We start from the raw sequence: 23,880 nt of genomic DNA on the forward strand, positions 1-23,880 counted from the left end.
TGTACTTTACCTGTAATGTTTGCTCCTTGCCTCCATCTCCATGTAGAGCTATTGAAAGTACTTTTGTATATTCAAGGTCTGTATTTCTTTTTAGACCCTTCAGGAGCAGCAGGGGGTTTGTAGCCAACAATTAGAAGGTTTGAGCTCTTGGGCTGAACAGATAGAAAAAGCTGTGAATGATCACCAGGCCGGTGACGGCACACAGGACCTCTCCAGGCTTCAGGACCAATACCAAAGCATGCAGGTGATGCATTGTCTAGTCAATTTTTTTAATTTTTTTGCAGAAATCAATAGTCCAGGCGATTTTTAGGAAACTTTGTAATTGGGTTTATTAGGCAAATATGCCATTATCTGCATTCAAAAAGACTTTCTCCATGTCCCCCCCCTCCTTTCTCTCTCCTTCACTGCTCATTATTAGGAAATCTCGACTCTTTTACATCAGTTGTGCCCTGTGTAATCTATGGAGGGGGAGGAGGGAGATTAGTCGCCAGCAGAGAACAAAGGATTACACAGTGGGAGCTGTGTGAAAGCCGGTATTCTGAGGTCAGAGAGGTCAGTGCTGTCTTCAGAGGAGATAGCCGGTGATGTAGTTGTAAATTAATTTGTCCTGTTTTGGTGCCTCATCTCCCTCCACCCCTCCCCTATCCATAACACAACCATGAAGACAGAGGGGAGAGCTTCAAACTGCTTTTTTATGATAAAAATGCATTTTTTGGCTAATAAACCCAATTACAAATTTTGTTAAAATCGCCTGGACTATTGAATTTTTTTTAACGACGGTGACACTTTAAAGCTTTGCTAACCATGTAAAATAATGTTTCATAGTATGTATCTTAAGAAGGTTAAAAGGCTAAAAAATGTTTTTATTTTTTTTGTTTTTATCCTGTCTCCCCAAAAAGAAACTCCATAAGGATGTTCAGACTCGAGCTCACCAATTTTCAAGCGCTATCAAAGCAGCAGAGAACTTCCTGGAGCAGAACAGAAACAAAATGAATCCGGATGAACTGGAGGCCTTCCAGAGAAAGTTACAGAAGGCTAAGGAGCAATACCAGTCTGTGCTGGAGAAAACAGGGGAGACCGAAAAGCATCTAGAGTCTGCAGTGAGCACCGCCGTTTTAGAGGAAACCAAAAAGGTAACATATAAGAGCCGAGACGCTAGGGATGTCACTGGAGACTTGTAAGAACTCGTTTCATCCAGAGTGAGGCACCTATATAGACCATTCAGTGAAGACCAGTTTGCTTTTTGCATAATTTTTCCTTGATCTGAATAAACGGATGAAACATCCCTAATAGAAATAATTAAAAGGGGTACTTTTAAAAGTGCAATTCATTATTTTCACACGACCTATCCACAGGCATATATTAAAAAAAGGCTTCTGCCCGGAGTACTACTTTAAAGCATAACTATCATATTTCAGAAATCAATAAATATCAATACTACAAGCAATTTTAAGCAAGTCTGTAATAGGTTTTATTAAGCAATAGAGTTTCCTTCTGTATTCAAAAAGCTGTCTTGCAGCCTCCCCCCTCACTTCAGAGGAAACAGGAGATATGTGTCCATTATTCTCTATGGAGAGGGGAGGGGTCAAAAGGCATGAGCAAGCATAGAGAGGAGAAAAGGCAGCCCTGCAAAACACAACATCCTGCAGTCTTCTCTCACCAAGCTCCCAGATGAGCAGTGACCTTTTTGACCTCTCAATCCAGCGATTTATGTGCCCAATTAGTCTCCAAACTGTACAGCTGCTTCTCTGCTCTTCCTTCTCATGCATTCCACTCAGCAAACCCATCTTCACTTTGCTCCTCTGCAATGAAGACGGCTTTGCTTGATAATGCACAAATCAGAAGTGAGTGGGGAGGCTTGAAAACAGCTTCTTGTGTACAGAAAGAGGCTTTTTGCCTAATAAACCCTATTTTTTTAAATTTGCTTGTAATATCGATTTCTGCAAAAAAAAAAAAAAAAAATTAATTAAATGACAGCTACACTTTATGTATTAAAAAGTTACTACTTCACAATATGTACTCCTGGACCAAACATGCCTAGCGATTCTGTTACATTCTGTTTTTTTTGGCTTTGATTGCAAGAATAGCGCAGCATCTTGTTGCCTTCAAATAGTCACAGAAGTGACACACCCCATTATAAATTAGTGTCCATTGTCTACCTGGGCTTATTTTATAATCTTCCCAGTCCTGTGGTCTGAGCAGAAACTATGATACAGGTGTGAACAGAGGTCAGAACAATGATGCAGCTACATTGTTGCCTCTATGGATGTACCTGATTGTGACCTCTTATGAAACGTCTATATTGGTGTGTGATTCTCTTTATACACATAGAGATACATACTGAAATATCCTACCAGTAATATAAAGTGTAGGATGGCTGGATAACCAAAACTGACCGCTGCGATTATACGACATGAATGATTTTCACTCTTTTCCATCTCTCTGTTACCTTTAGTCTAAAACGGCTGAAGAGCTGAAGGAAAACCTTGGGAAGATTGAGTCTCTCCTGTGTCAGGTGCTTCCTTCTATTCCAAATAAAAGCAACCAGCAAAAAGCCAGTGTTACTGATGGAGAAGATCCTGGGAGGAAAGTGTCCGCTGCATGTCCTCTGCCAGAAGATGCTGCCAACATTATAGATAACTTGTATGAGAGGAAGAAGGTGAGTGGTGAACGCATAGATCCTCTATCTAATATGTCATAGAGATGTGTCAGGTATTTAGGTGGATTCCATGTGAAGTGTGAGATTTTTTCTCCTGTTTATCCTTAAAGGGATATTGCTATCTGAGCATATCGTTCTCTTTCAACTCTAGTCCTCAAGGTGAAGGCCATGTTTTGAGGGTTTCCTTTAGTATTTCACAGGTAATATAATTATTGTCAGTGCATCATATCCTCAACCCATGACCTGTTATGGTCCTGGAGTTGTGGGAACACTGCTCTATAGGGCCACTGAATGCCTCTGATTTCAGAGCTTTGAAGCGATCCACATCCCCGTAGAGTATAATTGGAGAGCAAGCCGCAGTGGCCGCACAGGCTGACTTAACACACCGTTATTATGGGGGGATTGCATTCCCATTCTCAATCAGCTTGTTATCCCTTATCCTTTAAATAGGGCATGACAAGCTTGCATAGGAATGTCCCTTTAAGAGTGATCCCTTTAAGGAACATAAAAGATTGTCCGCAAAAAAGACCACCTGGTCCATCTAGTTTTCCCTCATATCAATGAAAATTATTTTAAACTGTAGTTATAATACTTAGTAGGTGTTCTAATAATGTTGGTATTCTGTGAGGAAGTAGTTTCAATCGGTAGCTTTAGCCCTAGTATTATAGACTGAATATAGTCACTAGGAAACTACATTTATGTCTGTTAAAGTGAATGGGCCCTCTGCAGGATTAGTCAGAAGATATTCTGACATATACCCCTCAGGGAGCATAGAAACATGATGTGGATGGGGGCATTAGCTAACAGACACAAATGATGATGACTGTTCTGACTATTGTGAGCACATAGTAACATAGTTAATAAGGTTGAAAGAAGACACGAGTCCATCAAGTTAAACCAACAGAAACCTCACTGTGTTGATCCAGAGGAAGGCAAAACCCCCTATGAGGCAGATGACAATTGCCCCATCACAGGGAGAAAATTCCTTCCCGACTCCAATGGCGATCAGAATAATCCCTGGATCAGCGCATCACCAGAAATCTAATGCCCATAACCTGTTCAAGGGAGGCCTGTAATATTACATTTTCAAGAAAAGCATCCAGGCCTCCCTTGAACGTATTTGATGAATCAGCCATGACAACATCATATGGCAGAGAGTTCCACAGTCTTACCGCTCGTACAGTGAAGAATCTGTGCTGATAGATTGGTCATGGAGGGTTAAAAGGGTAATCCAATGAATAACAATTGTGTTCAAAAGAACTGGTGTCAGAAAGTTATACAGATTGGAAATTTTTAAATAGAAGTAATTTACAAGTCTTCCAGTACTTATCAGCTGCTGTATGTCCTACAGGAAGGGATTTATTCTATCCAGTCTGACACAGTGCTCTCTGCTGCTACCCCTGTTTATGTAAGGAACTGTCCAGAGCAGTAATAAATGCCCATAGAAAACCTCTCCCGCTCTGGACAGTTCCTGACATGGACAGAGGTGGCAACAGACAGCACTGTGTCAGACTGGGAAGAATAGACCACTTCCTACAGGGACTACAGCAACTGATAAGTACTGGAAGACTGGAGATTTTTAAATAGAAGTAATTTGCGAATCTATATAACTTTCTGACGCCAGTTGATTTGAACACATTTTTTTTTTCACCCCTTTAAAATGGCAATAATTCTTTGATAGATTTGTACTGTAACAGCTCTGTTGTTATTATTGCAGACACAGCATCAAGAAATGTTAGCCAAACAGCAAAACTTCATCCTAACCATACAATCGGCACAGGATTTCTTGGATAATCATGGGAGTACGTTATCCCCCGAAGAGAGAGAACGTTTGCAGAACCAGCTGGCGCGATTAAAGGAGGAGTTCGCTACCTCACTGTCTCAATCCCAGGTACAGCTGAAACATTCACAAAGCCTGCGCGACGACCTGCATAATTTCATCCACGACTACGGAGAGTTTGAGAGCTGGCTCCAACAGAGCGAAAAAGACTTAGACGGCATGCAGAACGGAGAGGCCGACCTTATAGCGTTGCACGGCTTACTGCAGCGGCAAGGGGATTTTTCAGAAGATGTCATTTCACACAAAGGAGATCTGCGATACATCACCATAGCAGGCCAGAAAGTCATCGATGCCGAGAAGGCAGCTGCTGAACAGTGCAATGAAGATATAGAGGGGCAAGTGGCTGGAGCCTTGGTGAAAAATAAACTTGAAGATGCTTCAAGAAGATACAGTGCCTTGCATTCAAAGGTATTTTGGGTATTTATTATGGGTTTTGTGACACAGTGATCATCACTAGAAATATACATAATCTATAATATTTTTTATTGGTTACAGTGCTCCAAGCTGGGGACTCACTTACATTCATTATTGAACCGATACCAGCAGTTTCAGGACGGCTCAGACGCTGCAGTAAGCTGGCTGCAGAATGCCGAGCTAGCTGTGGAGAAGTTACTGTCCGAAGCGGTAGCATCACATCCGGCTGCTCTGCAGTCTCAGTTGGAGAAAGCAAAGGTAAAGCTAATACTTCTAGCAATGGACCGAAAGGAATTCTGATTCTCTTGTGAGCAAGAATTTATGTCCATATGTGTTTTTTTTTCAGAGCATGCAGTGCGATATTGCTGAGCATCAAGTACAAGTGGAGAAAGTTCATAAGGCTGTCCGTGGTCTACAGGAAATCCAAGGAGATCCATTGCCAGACTGCAGGAAGATCCAGGACACAGCTGGTAAGTGGGAATTCCAACATTTAAAGAGAATTTGTCACAGAGATCTAATCAAAAAGCATGTGCGTTTGGAAAGCAAGCACGTCTGTTTCCACTGATCATCCACACCTATGTCCTAAGCGTCCTTTTACATGGCCCTTGCAAGGACACAAATGCTTGCAGTGCCTTTACACAGCAATAAATCAAGAGGCCGGACCATACTAATGATCCCTGTGAGGTTCGTGCGGCCATGAAAACTGACAGCACAGATATGCATATATCCGTGCGATCGGTTTCCGGATTGCACAAGCATTCTTCGCATACCACCTGTGCTGCTGTGTGATCCGGTTTCCTGCTGTCCATCTCGTCACTGTATCTTCAGGCCTCCTCTGGACAGTGGCCATGCATACCACCTATATATACATACCACCTGTGCTGCTGTGTGATCCGGCATCCCGCTGTCCGACTCTCCCATTTAGTTCTGGCAGCCGCTGTATTTTCAGGCCGCCACCTTCTCAAGAATGATTGACAGACTGGGGAGGCCTTAAGATACATTGATGAAACGGACAGCAGGATAGTGGATCACACATCTGTGCAGGTGATATGTATACACTGCTTGTGTGATCTGGAAATTGACAGCATAGATATATGCATATCTGGGCTGTCAGTTTGCCTTTGCTATGGGCCGTACATCTCCTGCTTGCACAGGAGGATGTGCGGCCAATAACAAGCTAGCTGAAAAGATGCGATCAGCCGAGAATCAGGTGTTTTACCGCTCTAAGATTTTACATTGGGCGATTTGTCGGCCTTAGGAGCGTTTCTAGCAAAGCTCCTGGCCGATAATTGCCCCATATGAAAGCCCCTTAGGTTTTAGACATTTTTTTTGGGTACCATCATATAGCAAATGTGCTGATCTAGTATTCCCAAAAAGATTAGGAGCTCTTGAGATCAACGGTCTGTGACAGATTCTTCAAAAATTTCATTAACTTTTAATGAATTTCATTGGTGTGATAGCTTATGTTTACTTGTTGGCATTGTAGATTCCATTGAAAACCGGTTCCAGAGTCTCTCCACCAAGATGTCTGCTCACTCAGATTCTCTGCAGAAGTCAGTAGCTCAGTCCCAGAGTGTTCAGGAAGGCCTGGAACACCTCTCTCACTGGTTGGAGGGGATAGAGAAGGATTTAGAGAAGCAAAAACAGTCCTCTATGTCCTCTTCATCAATTCAGGAGGCTCTGGCCCAGAACATGGTGAGGCCAACTTTTTATAGTTGTCTGTGACCAAGTGAAATTTATTTTTTATACAAATGCAGAGCACAAAGCAACATCATCAAGGGTTACTCAATTTGTATATATGGTTTATAGCAAACTCCTAATTGTCAAAGCATGCATGAAAAGCCTATATAAGCCTACATTACGTACATGAACAGTCTGTAGCTACATTAGTGTCACTGTTGTTTCCCAAAACCTTTGACATGTTATAGAGACGTCAAAACTTTCGATCGGGAGATAGAGCCGGGAGAAGACTGTGCTAAGCATGGTCCTCACCTGGATCTGTGTCTCCTGATCCGTCAGACTTATAATGGAGCTCTGTGAAGCCCGACTGATCAGTCTGACTGATCACATGACACACAGCCGTGAGATGACCGTGCTTAGCGCGGTCTTTTCCCGGCTCTATCTCCTGATCAGTAGGGGTCGGGACACGTGGACCTGGACCAATTAAGAGTTTTAAGAGAAACAGATTGCTGAACTCAGGGAGAACAGCCAAATGACAACACTGCCGGCTGCTAATGAAAGCGCTCAATGCAGTAAAGTCCTAGGTGCATTGCCCCCTGGGAAACATGAGTATGCAAAAGAGGAGTCCGTGGAGCCTCATTGAAGAGTCTCAAAACACAGGACTAGCCAGATATCCCTCCGGGAAGGACCCAGCCAAGTGGCAGCTCCAGTTAGGAAACCACCAAATCCACCATATTAAGTGGCCCTATAAGTCAGTGTAATGACAAGGGATAAACCAAGGCTAGGTAACCATCCACAGACAGCTGTTTCGGGGTGTTGCCCCTCATCAGTGTGGAGCAGGATTCTGGCTAGGTGGGAGCAATGCCTAGTAGAGCCATAAGAGAAACAGATTGCTGAACTCAGGGAGAACAGCCAAATGACAACACTGCCGGCTGCTAATGAAAGCGCTCAATGCAGTGAAGTCCTAGGTGCATTGCCCCCTGGGAAACATGAGTATGCAAAAGAGGAGTCCGTGGAGCCTCATTGAAGAGTCTCAAAACACAGGACTAGCCAGATATCCCTCCGGGAAGGACCCAGCCAAGTGGCAGCTCCAGTTAGGAAACCACCAAATCCACCATATTAAGTGGCCCTATAAGTCAGTGTAATGACAAGGGATAAACCAAGGCTAGGTAACCATCCACAGACAGCTGTTTCGGGGTGTTGCCCCTCATCAGTGTGGAGCAGGATTCTGGCTAGGTGGGAGCAATGCCTAGTAGAGCCATAAGAGAAACAGATTGCTGACTTATAGGGCCACTTAATATGGTGGATTTGGTGGTTTCCTAACTGGAGCTGCCACTTGGCTGGGTCCTTCCCGGAGGGATATCTGGCTAGTCCTGTGTTTTGAGACTCTTCAATGAGGCTCCACGGACTCCTCTTTTGCATACTCATGTTTCCCAGGGGGCAATGCACCTAGGACTTCACTGCATTGAGCGCTTTCATTAGCAGCCGGCAGTGTTGTCATTTGGCTGTTCTCCCTGAGTTCAGCAATCTGTTTCTCTTATGGCTCTACTAGGCATTGCTCCCACCTAGCCAGAATCCTGCTCCACACTGATGAGGGGCAACACCCCGAAACAGCTGTCTGTGGATGGTTACCTAGCCTTGGTTTATCCCTTGTCATTACACTGACTTATAGGGCCACTTAATATGGTGGATTTGGTGGTTTCCTAACTGGAGCTGCCACTTGGCTGGGTCCTTCCCGGAGGGATATCTGGCTAGTCCTGTGTTTTGAGACTCTTCAATGAGGCTCCACGGACTCCTCTTTTGCATACTCATGTTTCCCAGGGGGCAATGCACCTAGGACTTCACTGCATTGAGCGCTTTCATTAGCAGCCGGCAGTGTTGTCATTTGGCTGTTCTCCCTGAGTTCAGCAATCTGTTTCTCTTATGGCTCTACTAGGCATTGCTCCCACCTAGCCAGAATCCTGCTCCACACTGATGAGGGGCAACACCCCGAAACAGCTGTCTGTGGATGGTTACCTAGCCTTGGTTTATCCCTTGTCATTACACTGACTTATAGGGCCACTTAATATGGTGGATTTGGTGGTTTCCTAACTGGAGCTGCCACTTGGCTGGGTCCTTCCCGGAGGGATATCTGGCTAGTCCTGTGTTTTGAGACTCTTCAATGAGGCTCCACGGACTCCTCTTTTGCATACTCATGTTTCCCAGGGGGCAATGCACCTAGGACTTCACTGCATTGAGCGCTTTCATTAGCAGCCGGCAGTGTTGTCATTTGGCTGTTCTCCCTGAGTTCAGCAATCTGTTTCTCTTATGGCTCTACTAGGCATTGCTCCCACCTAGCCAGAATCCTGCTCCACACTGATGAGGGGCAACACCCCGAAACAGCTGTCTGTGGATGGTTACCTAGCCTTGGTTTATCCCTTGTCATTACACTGACTTATAGGGCCACTTAATATGGTGGATTTGGTGGTTTCCTAACTGGAGCTGCCACTTGGCTGGGTCCTTCCCGGAGGGATATCTGGCTAGTCCTGTGTTTTGAGACTCTTCAATGAGGCTCCACGGACTCCTCTTTTGCATACTCATGTTTCCCAGGGGGCAATGCACCTAGGACTTCACTGCATTGAGCGCTTTCATTAGCAGCCGGCAGTGTTGTCATTTGGCTGTTCTCCCTGAGTTCAGCAATCTGTTTCTCTTATGGCTCTACTAGGCATTGCTCCCACCTAGCCAGAATCCTGCTCCACACTGATGAGGGGCAACACCCCGAAACAGCTGTCTGTGGATGGTTACCTAGCCTTGGTTTATCCCTTGTCATTACACTGACTTATAGGGCCACTTAATATGGTGGATTTGGTGGTTTCCTAACTGGAGCTGCCACTTGGCTGGGTCCTTCCCGGAGGGATATCTGGCTAGTCCTGTGTTTTGAGACTCTTCAATGAGGCTCCACGGACTCCTCTTTTGCATACTCATGTTTCCCAGGGGGCAATGCACCTAGGACTTCACTGCATTGAGCGCTTTCATTAGCAGCCGGCAGTGTTGTCATTTGGCTGTTCTCCCTGAGTTCAGCAATCTGTTTCTCTTATGGCTCTACTAGGCATTGCTCCCACCTAGCCAGAATCCTGCTCCACACTGATGAGGGGCAACACCCCGAAACAGCTGTCTGTGGATGGTTACCTAGCCTTGGTTTATCCCTTGTCATTACACTGACTTATAGGGCCACTTAATATGGTGGATTTGGTGGTTTCCTAACTGGAGCTGCCACTTGGCTGGGTCCTTCCCGGAGGGATATCTGGCTAGTCCTGTGTTTTGAGACTCTTCAATGAGGCTCCACGGACTCCTCTTTTGCATACTCAATTAAGAGTTTTGACATTTCTGTATGACATGTCAAAAGTTTTGGGAAAGGACAGTGACACTTTAAATATCCTGGTGTGTCTGCATATACAACAGTATACGAACATGCGCGCGCACATATATATATATTTTATTTTCACCCAAAAACATGCGACGTTTCGCTCTCGCTGAGAGCTTTATCAAGCAGTGTCAAGAGAGCTTGATAAAGCTCTCAGCGAGAGCAAAACGTCACAAGTTTTTGGGTGAAAATAAAAACCACATTATTTTGAATTTACCCGGAGTGCTGTTGTTTTCTACCTTTATTTATATATATATATATATATATGTATATAAATATAAATATATAAATATATATATATATATAAATATAATATGTATATACACTGAGAGAGAGGGAGGTGTAGGCGTGTATATTTGTGTATGTATATTAGATTTCTGATATTCCAGCAAAATTGATTTTGTTTAGTACTTTATAGTTAGGAACTCTCTACAAAACTACATGCAAAAGAAATGGGATTAACCAGAATTCCCATCTTGGCTAATATAGTTATACTTGTAGGATGCCTTAAGTTAAATATTTGTACCAATACATTCCTTAAGCAATCTTGCCTCCTTTTCCTGATATTCTCCTCTTTCCCTCCCATTGTTCACAGCTCTTTGTCTCTGTTACCGACCACCGCTCTGCTCCAAAAACAGTGGTCTGACTGGTGTATATATAGCTATAATATAGATGAATATAAAATTCTGTCTTGCAGAAATTAAGACAAGACATTGGGAGCAGGAGAGGGAGCCTGGATGCCACTGGAGAAATGGTGGTAAAGTTTATGGAAACGGCAGACAAAGCGGCGGCCACTACCTTACAGAGCAAACTTTCTGAAGTCTCTGCACGGTTTGACAAGGTGTGTCAGCAGCAGATCTTACAGGAGACCGCTATGAAGGAGGTGCTGCCAAAGGTGGAAAGATACGAGCAGATCTCAGAAGCACTGCAAGACTTTAAAGAAGCAAAGTCCCAGCTGCTGGCATCAGGAAACCAGCCAGATAGAGACATTGCACAATTTTCAGAGCAGATCCAGGTTTGTTTCATATAGTATATTGTATGTGTTCTAAACCCCACAATTCTTGGAGTTTTGCCGACAGACATTTTTAGTTTAAATGTAACGTTATGTTGCAGAAATGGACCAAAATGTAATTTTTTTTTTATGTTAGGAGTTGAATATAGAGATAAAGCAACAGGAAGAACATCTGGATACTCTAGAACATCTAGTTAAGGATCTGAGCACCTGCCCGTTGCTTCTGGATACTTCTGAGCACTTACGGAAGGTTCACGCTCTTAAGAAGGATTTTCAGGATCTCCAGGAAGCGGCAAGGGAAAGGTACCCAATGCTCGCGTAGTCAGACCTTCTTATGGTTTTCATTGTATTGGCGCTCTTTAAGCAACTTATCTTCTACTTCAGGCAAAAGGAAGCCTTGTCTTGCCAGGAAGAGTTAGAAGAGTTCAAGAAGTTGGTTGGCAGTATGAGGAAGTGGCTGAAAGATAGTGAAGAAAGTGTGCCATCATGTGAAGGTTCTCATGGATCGCCTGAGTTACAGATCTTACTGCAGCAAGTCCAGGTAATACATCTGAAGTAATGACAAAATGCCATGTACTAACATATAGCTTAGCACTCTGCTCCTTCTGGCTCCCTTTAACTTCTGAGAGAAATGGGCCTAGCCTTTTGTGGGTTCTGTACTCTGTCAGACTGTACACTGTCGTCCAATGACATTCAGGAAGAGCAGACAGCAGGGATACACTTTATGTGCACCCACTTGCTGATTAGAGAAGAACAGCAGAGATCCATTCAAGTGGGATTTTGCTGCGGTACATATAGGACTAAGGGTCCTTTTAGATGTAAAGATTTGTCGTCCAGTGCGGCCGTAAACGAGGGTCAGTCAGCAAGATTGGCGCTCCTCTGCATAGCCTTTACACGGCACGACACAAAATTACAAATCTGTATGACTTTTTGACGCCGGTTTATTTAAAAGCAAAATGAGGAGTACCTCTTTAGGGTGCGTTTACACCTACAGGATCTGCAGCAGATTTGATGCTGTGTTCAGTTATTTAAATGAAATCTGCTGCAGAAAATCAGCTGCAGATCCTGTAGGTGTGAACGCACCATTAAGGTACAAAAATAATCTCTGTGACATCTTGATATCCTAATGCTGTCTGCCATACATCGTCAGTTGAGGCTGATATCACATTTGTGTGTTTCTCACACAGGACCTTTTAAAAGAGTGGAAGCTTAAAGGTCCGCAAGTAGAAGTCATTGCGCAAAAAGGATCTGAATTGGAGAACAGAATCATGGAGATAACCGCATCAGAAAGCCAACCGAGAGGTGAGCAGGGAAGGTTGCCTATTTGCTCAATGTCTCTCTCTATTTATTACCCAAGATTTCCTTCTGCCCATCTTCACTTATCCATCTTTTCTACCTGTACCCTTTTATATCATTTTTCCATATTCCATATTCCACCAAAAGAAAAAAAAAAAGCTGAACACCATAATAGCGCACACCTCCAAAAATAGAATATATAATCAAATTTTATTGATACATGATTTCAAACAACACCAAAAACAAACAAAGAAACACCATAGCAGACATGATAAAACATGATAAAAACAATTAAAACACCATATAGGTATATAAGCAATCCAAGGAGTGAGAGGATATGATAGCCCTCTCACTAACTCAGGTTAACACCGGAACAAACTATCTCATCTCATAGTCAAAACCAACATGTATGGACAATTTAACTTATTGTGCAATAAAATATATAAACTAGCGTCACATAATTCATATAATGTAATATTACAACCGTGTAAAACAGAACCCAAATATCACAGATAATGCAATAAAACCGGTGTCCGGGTCACTGATGAAGTCACTGCGGTGACGACACGCGTTGGGTCTCAGTCAGGACACCGGTTCTCATGGTCATAGGGTGATCAGACTATAACTGTTTTGTCATCTGTGCTTATTTTTCTGGCGTATCATGATAATAATTTTTTCTATTTTTTGGCACTTGAGCACTTTATAGGACAGCACTTTATTCTATTTTATTGCTATCTTATATTTTTGTGATAGATTCGATACACTAATAGAGGGTTTTATTGCATTATCTGTGATATTTGGGTTCTGTTTTACACGGTTGTAATATTACATTATATTATATGAATTATGTGACGCTAGTTTATATATTTTATTGCACAATAAGTTAAATTGTCCATACATGTTGGTTTTGACTATGAGATGAGATAGTTTGTTCCTGTGTTAACCTGAGTTAGTGAGAGGGCTATCATATCCTCTCACTCCTTGGATTGCTTATATACCTATATGGTTTTTTAATTGTTTTTAATCATGTCTGCTATGGTGTTTCTTTGTTTGTTTTTGGTGTTGTTTGAAATCATGTATCAATAAAATTTGATTATATATTCTATTTTTGGAGGTGTGCGCTATTATGGTGTTCAGCTTTTTTTTTTTTTTTTCTTCTTTTGGTGGTTTGATATATTTGGACACCAAGCTGCACCCCCATTGACATTTAGTGGAGCTCCCTCTTTCTTTGTTGTTTTTCAATATATTCCATATTCCAGACATTCATGATTGGAGGTGGCAGCAATCTACTTTTTGTTACACATTCCTCCATTTTTATTCCTTTTTGGGCAGGAATTCAATATTTTATGCCTGTCACTTTATAATTTGGAATTTTTTTATGCATTTGGATCGTTTCGACACCATATGTCCATCTGTAATATACTGTAAATAGGCTGATGCTTCTCTTACCGGGCAGCTTTATTTCCTGGCAAAACTGCATTTTCAATCCTGCTGCTTTTCTACTTCACCTCAGTGTTGTGACCAAATCCCACAGCTTCTGCTTTGTGGACCACAAATCCCTTTCCTTATGAATCTATGAGATGTTCAATGAGTCTCATAAATATGCCCGTAATGGCCGATACGTTAAGTGTAATAGGGCCCTTAAGATACTACCGTCTTTTGGGGGAAAAACAGTAGTGGAGTTGGTTTGTGCCAGATTTTTTTTTTTTTTAACTTTACAAAATGTAAATTTACACATTATGGGTGCAAGAAAATTCTATATCTAACCAGAGTGATCGGTGTAAGACTGCTTTATGGTCATTTAAAGCCACAGATATTTTTAGGCCTTTCCCTTGCGTTTCTGTGTCCCTATATAGTAATTTTGCCCTTTGAACAAACATTGATTGAGTATCTGAATGCAGATTTCTATTTCCAGCATTGATCCCTGCCTTGCCTTTTAGTAGTGACACCATTTAATTAAGCCAAGCACCTCATTACGTTGACGGAGAAATTATTGGTTAGTGGCTAGTCTATTGAAAAAGTCTTTGAGAAATGATTACTATCTACAGATCCATGTGAGGTCTTGTTTTTTAGTGAACAAAATTAACAGTGCATTTTTTTATTTATATTTTTTTATTTGAGGGTTTTGGGGGGGGGGGGATGTTTTTGCCACAGAGGACAGCCCATTATCGCTATTTGTAATAAAGACGACGATGAGCCAATGAAACGATCATTGCTGTTCATTTCTTCAGGCCTGACTTAAAATCATTGGGCGTTGACCGTGCATCGCTATTACACATAGCAATGCACGGTCAGCACCCAATGATTTTAGGTCCGGGCCAAAAGAATCGATCAGCCGATGTTCATTTCAGTAAAAACTATTTAGGCTAAGGCTGCACAGATATCGCTAACTATGTCCATGCAGCCCTTGCTAAATGATTATCGGGCAGTGTATCTAGGGTATTGTTTTTTTATACATGTAAAAGTAGTGCTGTATTGCATATGTGTTATTACTATAGTTTCTGTCAATTAGTGAACTTTGGCTCAGTCCGTCTTAGGGTGTCCAGTGCTTGTTTCCTTGTTGTGTCTGTACGGCCTTTGTGATGTCCCTGCTTTGCCTTCTTGTCCTGTTCAGGTTCTGTTCTGATGGCCTCAGTGAGCACGGTAGGGAATATTAATGGATATCATACTTGCCAAGGTGAGCAATGTCCTTTTGCTGTTTTGTCTTACTATATGTTATTACATTTAATTTCTTTTCACTCCATACATGATACTGTTTTCATAGATTTGACTGGGATCCAGTGTGATGTCTCTGAGATCAGTCAGATGTATGAAGATCTTGGAGTAGTACTAAATAACCAGGAGGAGAAGTTGTCTACCATGCTGGAAAGAACCAAGAAGGTTCAGCAAGAAACAAGCCAGATGCTAAAGTGGTTGGAGTCTAAAGAAAGTGTTCTTACTGCTGCAAATGTGTCACCAAAGAAGAGTGAAATAGTTAAAGCACAAGCAGAACAGAACAAGGTTAGTCTGAGATATTAATTAATTGAGGAGTATGGCCACCTTTTCCACTTTCCACTTGTACATGGTTTGATATAGCCTCATTAAGTTGCTAAAAATCATATTACACTCACCGTCCAGGGAATCCAGCAGATCTAGCCCATTGTAAGGAGATGCCTAGGCATAATTGTCACAACGTCACTGTCACCTGGTGTATCCAGTAGTGGAAACCATTGTAGGAAACACTGATGAACATGATGAACTGATGACATTGCTGAAAAACCACCTAACTCAGAGGACCTGCCCACTTGTCTCCTCCTAGCAATTACTTTAATTTTGCACAGAAATCTTCTACTATTACATTGCTTAAATAAAGTTATATTACTTTGTAGTATAACTTCATTAAAATATAGGTATAGTTTTGTTTTCTTTATATAGTCACCTCCGTTGAGTGACAGCAGTGAAGGGCAACATGGGCCTCTCTGCTGCCACCACTTTTTGTGTCAGGAACTGCAGAGTTATCTAAGCCCTGCGGTTCCTAGACCCCTGCCCTGATCAAGTGCTGCGGCACAGTGTTTTATGGAGCAGGGTTATTTCCTTCTGTCTACAGTATAATCATATATACAGTATTTGAGGAAGGGGGAGGAGGCTGTCTGTCACTATGGCACAGCAGCCACTGTACAGCAAGTGGCGCTTGTTGTCACTGCTCACTGTACTAGAGCCACTAGCAGAGCGAGTGATGATTGCAGTCACTGCTCCCTGTGAGGAGGCTGCCGCGCTGTGCTATAGTGATGGGCAGCCTCCTTCTCGGGTACTGTATATAAGAATATACAGCACACTGGAGAACAGGAGAGCGGGTGGGGAACTGTTGTCTAAGCCCTGCAGTTACCATCACAAACATTGGTTGGCACCCCTTACTGCTGCCGCTCAACGGAAGTGCCTATATAAACTAATTGAATCGATTACAGAATAATATAAAAGCATGGATAGCTTTATTGATAACTAAATTTCAAAAAAACTTTAAAAAGAGAAATAAATGTGATAGAGCTACAAATCACAAAAGTCCATTGGGGGTATCAGACCAGCAGGGTATATCTGTTAGTATTGGGTATAATAAATACTACAATATCATATACATATAAATCATAAAGCAACTTTTAAATTGCCAACAAAGCAGCATCCAGTCCAATATCTCATAGAAAGATAAAGTGATATGTTCCGAATACACAGAAAATGGAGCGTCATATGTCAGATACATTAAAAAAAAGTGACATTTTTTGTTACTCACCGACTTTGCATGCACTCTAGTACACACTCGTGTATTTACTACGATACAGACACGTCAAGAGAATGGACAGGAAAGGGCTATATGTAATGAATAAGCCAAAATGTCATTCCTGACACACTACACATGTTCATAACACTGGTGTTCACCTCCACTTTCAATGAAGACAAAAGCTATGGAAAATGTGCCAACCATGAACTATTTTCAAACACAAGTGAATATTGTTGTAGGTGTTGGAAAAATGATGGTGGGCTCCTTAAGTAATATGTTCTTCTGGTGAGTCAGCTGTTACTGTGTCTACCATAGAGAAGAAAGGAAAGTGCCTGTGCAACCTCCACTCAACCTCAACTTCAGCTCACCTATAAAGAATGGAAAATATTGTTGTCCCTTTCTAGTTACTGGTGGGAGGTCCCTGTGGTGTGGCTGAAGCAAGCCCAGATGTATTGCACATTCTGCGGAAATGGGACGAATGTTTCAAAGACAGCAGAGCTGCTTGGCTGTAGCTGCCACTATCTATATTCAATGTGCAGTTCATCTGTTGGTTCACTGTTATTTGGCTGATTCACATGTTTTTTTGTTTTTTTTCTCCTCTTCCTTTTGTCAGGAATTCATATCTGAACTCAAACACAATTCTGAAAAAGTGGAAAAGTTGAAAGCCGAACTGAAAGATTTGCTGGAAAAGTATCCTAACTCCCCTGAGGCTGAGACCTGGAGGCAAATGCTGGAAAATCTTAGTAAGGATGTGATACAACATGAAAAATATTGAAATCTCATTTCTGTATCTTTACACCCATGGGGGAACTTTATAGAACGATAAATGTTCAGCTCAGTTTTATACCAGGGCTGTGTTGGGATTTTGTCTCCTTCACCTGAAGTGTTACTGCTATTGATAAATGACATCAGGTACACTAACACCAGGTATTGTCCCCTATAGTACTATACAATGCATTCAGAAAGTCTTCAGACCCTCATATTGCACTTGGTCTCCTATAATGACTAGCAGAATGTTAGAAAAGGGAAAACTTTAAATATTGCATTGCCATAAATATTTAGACCCTTCAATCAGTACTTAGGGGACAAATGACACCCCCCCCATCACTATACTAAATGAGTGTCCATCTGCTAGATTGGTGCTCGTTTGCTGAGCTCCTATTCCACAGGAGCGATAATAGGCCGAATCGGCACCATTCGGCCCGATTATCACTCGGTGGAATAGAGAAAACGATCAGCCGATGATCGTGTCATCGGCTGATCGTTTATTTAGGGCCCCCATCGGCCCGTGAAATAGGACTTTATTACACGGCTTGATAATTGTATATATATTATTAGTGATGTCCATGCAGCCCTTGCTTTAAAAGTGAAGTTCATGCATTACCTGTCCATGCTCCACAGTGTTCTCTTCGCTTCTGCCCATTCTCTGCGTCCCAGCCAGTGATTGGCTGAACAGCCTGTCACTTCAGAGACTGGCAGCTCCAGGGAGAAGCGAAGAGAACACTGGGGAGTGTGGAGAGGATGTATGTAAGCGATGCACGGTGGTCGGCCAGTGATTTCAGGTTAGGACCAAAAGACACGATCAGCTGAAGATTGTTGTCATCGGCTGATCAATGTCTTTATTACACAGAGCGATGATCTGCCGAATCAGCCTAATTTGGCGGATTATCGGTCCTAAGGGTCCTATTACACTGAGCTATTTTTAACGACTAACGATAAACGATCGCAAACGAGATTGTATCTCGTTAACCTGAAATCGTTAGTTACGATCGTTACTATGATCGTTATTGCGATTGTTACTATGATCGTTTATTCCTTCTGATCCCAGAAAAACAATGAACAATGTGCACTTACACTGAACAATTAGTGAAAAAACATGGAACGATTAACGATAATTTTAGGTTCAGATCTAAATAAACGATCAACGACATAAGAACGATTTTTCGATCGTTGCCTTCAATTACATAGAACGATTATTGTTTAAATTCGAAAGATTTAACGATTTTTCGCACGATAATCGTCCCTTGCAATAGGGCCCTTAGTTGAAGCACCTTTGGCAGCGATTCCAGGCTCTAGTAGTCTTGTGTATGATGTCACAAGGGTTGTACTCCTTGAGTCAGGGACTTTCTGCCATTTATCTCAGCAGATCTTCTCAAGCTCCGTCAGGTGGGATGTGGTCCGTCGGTGCACAGTCCTTTTCAGATCTCTCCTTACCTGGAACAAACGTGAAAAAAAGTGAAAGAGCCCTAAAGACTTTCTGAATGCTTTGTATATTGGATGACAAAAGCTATAATTGTGGTGTAGGGATCAGATGGATGGTTAGCTATAGAAAAGAGCTCCGCTTAATCCACATTTTATGCCTTAAAGAAATCATCAGATTCAAATATTCAAAGGGATTTTCCCTTTAAAACTTTATTGTCCCTATCCACAGCATAGGGGACTAGTCCCCCCGCAATCTCCAGATCGGCCCCAGGCTCCTTTTATTATGAATGGAGGTCAGACCCCTGTCATCTTTTACCTGTTCCCCTCTCCTGTGGATAGGGGACAATGAAGTTTTAATTGGAAGACCCCTTTAAGATAATTTTAAACACTTCACCAATCTATGACTTGTACAATGTTACACAGTGAAATACCACTTTCACAAGTCCTACTTTTTTTTGTAGTATTGTTTTTTACATCTATCGTAGTAGTAGTAGTAGTAGAAGATATTTCTAAAATTGAAACAATGTTTTATTAAAGTTAAAAAGAAACTGAGTGATTGCATGTTGTCTTTAGATGACCAGTGGGATCGAGCTAATCATGTGACCTCTGAGCGGCAGCAGAAGCTGGAGGAGTCTGCCAACCAGCTGGCTACCTTCCAAGCTGCTGGCTCCCAGCTACGTCCATGGCTGACAGAGAAAGAGCTGATGATGAGTGTTCTGGGACCTCTCTCAATTGATCCCAACATGTTGAACGCACAGAAACAACAGGTTCAGGTAAGGAAAAGATTAGCAGTATATTTTTTAAGGGGTATGTTTTGTTTTTTATGTATATGTCACACAGGGATTTGGGTTCATGGTATAGCTGAATCAGGAACATCACACTTGGCGCCTGTTTTTACTATAAATTTGTTAAAGTGTAACTCTTTTCTCTCGCAGGCGGCAGGATACGTTGTCAAAATCCTGCTGCCGCATTCCCAATGCCGACAGGTGACGGAATTGTTCCGACAGCGGCGTTTTATATAGTGCAATAAGTTTTTTTTTTTTTTTTATGTTTCCAATGACTGGCAGCAGTAACGGGTGACACGGCCCATCTGCTGCCACCAATGACTGTGTTGACACCTCCAGGACTTCAGAAGCCCTGGTTCTGGCACAGTTAGATATCACTAAGCCATAGCGACATTGTTCCCCCAATGTCTATTCTAATGTTTATTAGCATTAGAATAGACATTAGATTTGGGGAAGCCGCCTGTATGTGCAGCCTCAGCACAGTAAAGCAGAGCGAGCAGTGATTGACAGTTATTCCTGCCTGCACTGCTTCACTGCGGGGGCTGCAGCGCTGGTGACATAGACAGCTTCTCCAGCTTTAATATCTATTCTAATGCTAATATGCTTAAGAAACAATGCTCGGTGTCTTTAACGCTGCATTCAGAAGCATTAGTGATATCTGTTCTGGGACCAGGTCTTCTGAAGCCTGGCAGATCCCAACACAGCCACTGATAGCAGCAGAGGGGCTGTGTCACCCCTTATTGCTGTCATACATGTTACATTTTTTTTAATTACATTTTCTTTAATAAAGTTTAATAATTTTATGAAAGAAATGTAAAAAATAAAAAAAAATTGTTTCACCAGAATACCAATTTAATTTGTACAGCTAATGGATAAGGGAGACATGATCGAAACTTTTTAAGGAGCTAATAGAGTTAAATAAGGCTAAGGGTAAAAGTGTTTTTAGCAAGAAATGAAATGCCAGAACAAGAGGGTGCTGAGAATTACCAACAGTGACTGAAAGTATTACTTGACTATAAAAGAGTAGTCTTGTTTGGAACAAACTTTCAGCGGATGTGGTTGGAAAATCAAGATATATATCTATCCTAACAAAATAAAAAGGGACAATGTAAAGGCAAGCTGGATAGGTCTTTCCTGCCATCAGTCTTGTTATGTTTGTATGTGATAGATGTAAATCTGTCGACACTGTATACGTTATACTGGGAAGCTTGCGGTTAGTTGAATTATTAGAACACAGTTGCTATTGTCTTGGCTTCCAATTTATGTATACTGCTCTGTTGTGTCTTGACTTTGTGTATTCTGATCTGTCACTTTATACAAACACTGCTGTTATTTTTGTTCCAGTTTATGTTAAAGGAATTTGAAGCTCGCAAAGCTCAGTATGAAGAGCTAAAGCATGCGGCCTATGGTATCCTGACAGGCCCTGGAGACGAATCTCCATCCACCAGCCAGGTTGAGGATGATTTCAATGAAATCAGTCAGAAGTGGACAGAGTTAACTAGCCGTCTGAATTCCAGAGCCAACCATATCGACCAAGCTGCTGTTAAGAGTACCCAGTATCAAGAGGTCTTACAAGGACTTACAGAAAAGATAAAGCAGACTGGCAAGAAGCTTGGCGCACAACCAGCCGTTAGCACCCAACCTGACGCCGTAAAACAGCAGCTGCAAGAAACTAGTGGAATTCGCTCAGAACTGGAAAACCTTGCTCAGGAAGTTGTTGAAGCTCAGACCTTGTGCAATGAATTGTCTGCACTTGTGGCAGAACCATACCTCAAAGATGAACTTCAAAAGAGGCTCGACACTGTGGCTCTTCCTCTTAAAGGAATGGAAGATTTGGCGGGTAAAACTTGTTCATTGTTCCACCTTTTTTTTTTTTTTAAATTGTTAATACAAATCTAATAACTAAGTATTCTATTTTGCAGCGGATCGCGTAAATCGGCTACAGACAGCTCTTGCCAGTTCTCAGCAGTTCCAGCAGATGTTCGATGAGTTGAGAAACTGGCTAGAGGAAAAACAGATGCAGCAGTCCAAGAGTCAACCGATGTCATCCAAACTGGAGAAGTTACAATCTCTTCTTCAGGAGCAGGAGGAATTCCAGAAAACATTGAACCAAAATAGCGGGTCCTATGAAATGATCGTTGCTGAGGGCGAGTCTTTGCTTCTATCCTCTCAGCCAGGAGAAGAGAAAACCGCACTTCAGAATCAACTAGGAAGTCTGAAATCAAACTGGGAAGAGCTAGGGAAGAAGACATCGGAAAGACTTGGCAGGCTAAAAGATTGTTTGCAGAAAGCCCAGAAGTATAAAAGACATGTAGAGGATCTTGTGCCTTGCTTAGAAGGTTGTGAGACCCAACTGAAAGAAATGCAGGTCACCCTTGACCACACGCAGCTTGATGCCCAACTTCTCAGAGCAAAGGTTCTTCAAAATGAAATGGACAAAAAACGTTCTCTATTGGAGATGATGAATAGCACGGCAGATCTCCTGATGGAAGCTGCTGAAGTGGACGACCAAGACATTTTGGAGGAGAAGGCCCAGCTGAATCAGAGGATGGACAGCGTCACAGAACAGCTTCATGCCAAAGCGGGGTCCATAGAAGAGATGTCACTGAGGCTTAAGGAGCTGAATGATAGTTTTAAAAATATTGATAAGAAGCTGGAAGGCGCAAAACATCACTTGGAGATCTATGCAGCACTTGGTCCTCAAGCTTGTAGCAGTAAGAACTTGGAAAACATGAAGTCCCAACAGGAAATGCTCCAGAATCTGGACTCTCAAGTTCAGTACTTAAAAAATCTTATTCAGGGTTTGACCGAGGATGCCCCAAAAGGTTCCGATGTCTCTGGTCTCCTACGCCAGGCAGAAGATGTACAACATGACTTTGAGACTGTAAAACAAGAGGTGAACGAGTGTTGTTTGAACATGGAGCAAAAACTTCAAGGAATCGGTCAATTTCACGCTCACGTCCGAGATATATTTTCCAGCCTGACTGATCTAGACGATGAGCTCGATAACATGGGCCCAGTGGGGCGAGATGTAGACAGTCTCAGGTCACAGACTGAAGTCGTCCAGAAGTTTTTGGAAACTCTGCAAAGCTTAAAAGCTGATGTGGAATTCTCCGAAAAGAAGTGCAGAGTCATGTTAGAGAACGAGGGAGGACCTGATCTCATTGCACTAATGCGAGAACTTGGCACGTTGAACAAACAGTGTGTTAAACTGATTGAAAGGGGTAAAAATCGACAGGAACAACTGGAAGCCACACTGGGAAGAGTAGAGGACTTTAACATGAAACTGAAAGAGTTGAAGCAGCAGATCCTGACCGCAGAGGGCAGCAGTGCGTTGCAGGAGGTGGTCGGGACTGAAGTGGAAGCTATTAAGCAGCAGTTAGAAGATTTTAAGGTACAAATTCATGTTCCTTTTCAGATCGTGTCTACACGTCTCACTCTTTAATGCGTTCTTTTACCTGCGGGCTCCACACAGCGTGTGCTTGTTTTTACTTCTATGAGAATAATGTGTATTTTGATCATCTCTATACTGTGCCTGGTGATATTTTCTATTACCTCTGTTGTGTTCTTGGCTTTTAAAATGTGTAATCTCTTTAGAACGTTCTTAGGTAGAAGCAAAGGAGTTATAAATGTAATCCACTCTCGTATGTGTTCTGTTGCCTGCAGGGTTGTGGCTAGCTCTGCTTAGTGGAATAAAGAAGTTGCCTAAAGGGGGGAAAGTATGGCACAAACACATAAGCAATGCTGTTTTCTGTGCCCGCTGGATTTTACTAAAAATATACCATCATTTTACAGAAGGGTGCCAATCCTTCATTATATTTTCTTTTTGTGTAGGTCCTGTCTCCTTGTTTCGACTGCAAATTCTGCAATGTGAATGTGGCCTTAGTGTGGTCACACAGGGTTAATACGCAGGGTCAGGATAAAAGGGGGATACAGTATCCTTGCAGTATTGTAATATCCTTTTAGTGTATGTTCACACAGAGCAGATATTCTTTATATTTTCTGCAGCAGGAAGCCTTCCCTGTATCCACCCAGTTCATGTAGATATTGTTGCAGATTTGTCAATGTGGATTTCTGTGCAGATTCAGTTAAAGGGATTATCCAGTGCTACAAAAACATGGCCACTTTCTTTCAGAGACAACACGACTCTTGTCTTTAGTTCAGGTGCGGTTTGCAATTAAGCTCTATTTACTTCAATGGAACTGAGCAGCAAAACCCGGCCCAAACTGGAGACAAGAGCGGTGCTGTCTCTGAAAGAAAGTGGCCATGTTTTTGTACCGCTGGATAACCCCTTTAATGTAAAGTATTTGAAATCCGCACTTGTTGATCCACACCAT

The 23,880-nt window shown here is 42.2% G+C and overlaps 1 protein-coding gene across 11 annotated transcripts in view; it reads left to right on the forward strand.

Annotated features, from left to right (window-relative positions):
- MACF1 (microtubule actin crosslinking factor 1) overlaps nt 1-23,880 on the forward strand; it is a 177,205-nt gene that overhangs the window by 82,850 nt on the left and 70,475 nt on the right. For all 11 annotated transcript variants that reach the window (XM_069971385.1, XM_069971392.1, XM_069971386.1 and 8 more), the window contains 17 exons: nt 95-244; nt 900-1,133; nt 2,456-2,659; nt 4,377-4,907; nt 4,995-5,171; nt 5,260-5,383; nt 6,400-6,608; nt 10,694-11,011; nt 11,145-11,311; nt 11,393-11,549; nt 12,196-12,310; nt 14,919-14,981; nt 15,069-15,304; nt 17,170-17,299; nt 19,332-19,531; nt 20,888-21,383; nt 21,466-22,937. In XM_069971385.1, coding sequence (XP_069827486.1) covers nt 95-244; nt 900-1,133; nt 2,456-2,659; nt 4,377-4,907; nt 4,995-5,171; nt 5,260-5,383; nt 6,400-6,608; nt 10,694-11,011; nt 11,145-11,311; nt 11,393-11,549; nt 12,196-12,310; nt 14,919-14,981; nt 15,069-15,304; nt 17,170-17,299; nt 19,332-19,531; nt 20,888-21,383; nt 21,466-22,937 — 4,983 coding nt within the window. The remainder of the gene's footprint in view (nt 1-94; nt 245-899; nt 1,134-2,455; nt 2,660-4,376; nt 4,908-4,994; nt 5,172-5,259; nt 5,384-6,399; nt 6,609-10,693; nt 11,012-11,144; nt 11,312-11,392; nt 11,550-12,195; nt 12,311-14,918; nt 14,982-15,068; nt 15,305-17,169; nt 17,300-19,331; nt 19,532-20,887; nt 21,384-21,465; nt 22,938-23,880) is intronic.

This window comes from Dendropsophus ebraccatus, chromosome 5, assembly GCF_027789765.1.
Source record: "Dendropsophus ebraccatus isolate aDenEbr1 chromosome 5, aDenEbr1.pat, whole genome shotgun sequence".
Taxonomy (NCBI): domain Eukaryota; kingdom Metazoa; phylum Chordata; class Amphibia; order Anura; family Hylidae; genus Dendropsophus; species Dendropsophus ebraccatus.